Source organism: Medicago truncatula, chromosome 5 (assembly GCF_003473485.1).
Source record: "Medicago truncatula cultivar Jemalong A17 chromosome 5, MtrunA17r5.0-ANR, whole genome shotgun sequence".
NCBI classification, from domain to species: Eukaryota; Viridiplantae; Streptophyta; class Magnoliopsida; order Fabales; family Fabaceae; genus Medicago; species Medicago truncatula.
Window position 1 is genome coordinate 7,407,342 of NC_053046.1, and position 3,078 is coordinate 7,410,419.

At 34.4% G+C, this 3,078-nt stretch overlaps 1 protein-coding gene across 1 annotated transcript; it reads left to right on the forward strand.

The window, feature by feature from the left end:
* Positions 1-324: 324 nt before the first annotated feature.
* LOC11413515 (BES1/BZR1 homolog protein 2) lies at positions 325-2,767 on the forward strand. Its single transcript, XM_003611886.4, has 2 exons — positions 325-787; positions 1,598-2,767. Exons 1-2 carry the CDS (start codon positions 563-565, stop codon positions 2,342-2,344), a joined length of 972 nt encoding a protein of 323 aa, XP_003611934.1. The 5' UTR covers positions 325-562; the 3' UTR covers positions 2,345-2,767.
* Positions 2,768-3,078: the final 311 nt, after the last annotated feature.

Sequence of the window (3,078 nt, forward strand, 5' to 3'; positions counted from 1 at the left end):
TTTAAGTGACTGTACTCGAACACAAATCACATTATCTATAACTTATTTTTAATTAAAATCAATTCATTCAAAAATCGATTATCATCGAAACAGAACCAAATATGCACCAAGTTAATTCAAGGAATTAATCTTTTGTGTGATTTAAGAAAAACAAATGTACAAATATACTAGTATTAGCAATTGAGCTCCCCTGAAAAAAAAAAAAAAAAAAAATTGAGCTAATAGTAGTACATTTATTAACCTGAATTTCTGACCAGTATTGATGGGGTCCATTCCTCTCCATTCTCCTATCCAATCCAACTTTTTTTTTCTCCATAAAAAAAAAAAAAAAAAAAAAGCAGTAGAGCAATAATTAAGGAAGTGAAAACTAGGAGAGTGTGAAAAGGGTAGGAGAGAGAAACAGAAAAGAAAGAAGAATCTACTAAAAAAGGAAGCAACATTTCTTCTTCATTTTTTCATCTTCTCTTCTTACAAACTTCAACATAATCTTCTCCTCTTCCTTTTCTCGTCACTCAAACAATTCACACTTTCTCTCTCTAAACTCTCTCTATTCGCCGGAACGATGACCGGCGGTGGATCCTCCGGGAGATTACCAACATGGAAGGAGAGAGAAAACAACAAAAGAAGAGAGAGAAGAAGAAGAGCTATTGCTGCTAAGATCTATTCAGGTTTACGAGCTCAAGGTAATTTTAAGCTTCCTAAACACTGTGATAATAATGAAGTCTTGAAAGCTCTTTGTTCTGAAGCTGGTTGGATCGTTGAAGAAGATGGTACTACTTATCGAAAGGTTCAGATCTCGTTTCAATTTTTTAACTAACTTGCTTTTTATCTTGATCTGCTTCAATTTCACTGAATTCCTTCAAGTTGAAGGTTTACATCTATCTTATAAGAAACTTGGTTTTGTGATCTAAGTGGTGAAGCTTATTTCTGCATGATATAGTGTATTTTTTGCTCTAATTTTGAATAAGTGAAATTGACTTTGTAGGAGTAGAATTAATTTTGACATGTTTGGATATTCTCTAGTGAAATTGATTTAACTTCGAGTAAAATCTTAACTTATTGTTCAATATATTTTTACATTGAATGTGTGTCAACTTAAATTAATTTACATTTAAGTTGCATCTAGTTGTAATCAATTTTATGAAATTAATTTTCCTCAATATTGAACCAGACACACATACGCACTACTAACTTGAAAAAAGTTAATAATGCTGAAGAATTGTTGAAGTCATTTTACATAAATAAATGTATACAAACATAAGTCATTTTATGTTTAAGTCACATTAAGTCGGAATCAATTTTACAAAATCAATTTTTCTTACCGTTGAACTAAACACACATGAACTACTAAATTGAAATGAGTTAATATTGTGTTAAAGACTTGTTTAAGTCATTTTACTTGAATGTATACTAAGGAAAAGTCATTTTATGTTTAAGTTGTATTTAGTCAGAATCAATTTTTGTCAGAGGTGAACCAAACACCATAAACTATTAAATTCGAAGAAATTAATAATGAGTTGAAGAATTGTTGATATAAAGTGTTGTAGATGATTTTGATTGTTGCCTAGACTAATATGAGTGAATGAATTTGAAACAGGGAAGTAAGAGACCATTACCAAATGAGATGGGAGGAACTCCTACAAATATGAGTGCTTGTTCTTCAATGCAACCAAGTCCACAATCTTCTTCGTTCCCAAGTCCACAATCTTCTTCGTTCCCAAGTCCAATACCATCATACCCTACGAGTCCAACTCGCATGGATGGAATTACAAACCCCTCTTCCTTTCTCCTACCATTCATCCGCAACATAACTTCAATCCCAACAAATCTTCCACCCCTTAGGATTTCCAACAGTGCTCCTGTTACGCCACCTCTTTCTTCTCCAAGAAGTTCAAAGCGAAAAGCAGATTTTGAATCCCTTTGTAATGGTTCCTTTAACTCCTCGTTTCGCCACCCCCTTTTCGCTACCTCTGCACCATCAAGCCCCTCGCGACGTAACCACTTACCCCCTTCCACCATTCCAGAATGTGATGAGTCAGATGCTTCTACAGTGGACTCTGGTCGGTGGGTTAGTTTTCAGACAACAACTGCCCATGGTGCAGCTCCTCCTTCCCCTACTTTTAATCTTATGAAACCAGCAATGCAGATCACTCCCCAGAGTTCGATGGATATGAAACATATGAATGAAGCCATGCAATGGAGTGCAGGTTCAGCTACTGAGAGAGGTAGAGGCTCAGATTTTGACTTTGAGAATGGCAGAGTTGTGAAGCCGTGGGAAGGTGAGAGAATTCATGAGGTAGGAATGGAAGAGTTGGAGCTTACTCTAGGGTTTGGTAAGGCCTGATCATGATAAAACCAGCTTAAGTTTGTGTTCTAAATTATACACCGTACCAAAAAATTACAGATTCAATCGCAATTCCTCAAAAAGTGTGCCTGATTTTCTGGGTGAGTTAGGACATTGCTCGGATCTGCTACTTCTGCATTAGTCAGGGAAATTCCAAATTGGGTGTTATTGCAATATTTTCCTTGTGTACAGTTTTTTTTATATAGCTGTGGTTAGTGGTTACTCTAATATGAAATTTGACTTCAATTGTAATGCCTTGTTGATTGTTGAAGAGTAACATTTGAATCTTACCAAGACCAAGGGTAACAAGGTGATATTGTTGCTCCTCTTATTGATGACATTTTGACATTTTTCTTCCTCTTGATAATTCATTACACTGGTGAGAATCCAACTAAGTTTTTGTAGTGTGTTTGTTATGGCTAACATTGATTTCACATTGATTAAGCTATCATGCATTTTCTAAGTTTGCTTTATTGGCCATATAAGTTGTTTGAATTTATATATTGTTTGAATTTATATGCTGATTCAGTTGTTTGCTATAATGGGCATCTAAATTACTGCTTTGTTGTTTCAAATTTGATTCTTTGTTTGGAATGAGAGAAGAAAGGAGGAAAATAGTAGGGAAAATAAGAGACATAAAGTGATTGAATTTTTAATATATTTGAAAATGAAGAAAAATAAGAGGAAAATTTTTCTCCTTGCATATTTGATTGGTTTGAGAAGACAGAAGAATG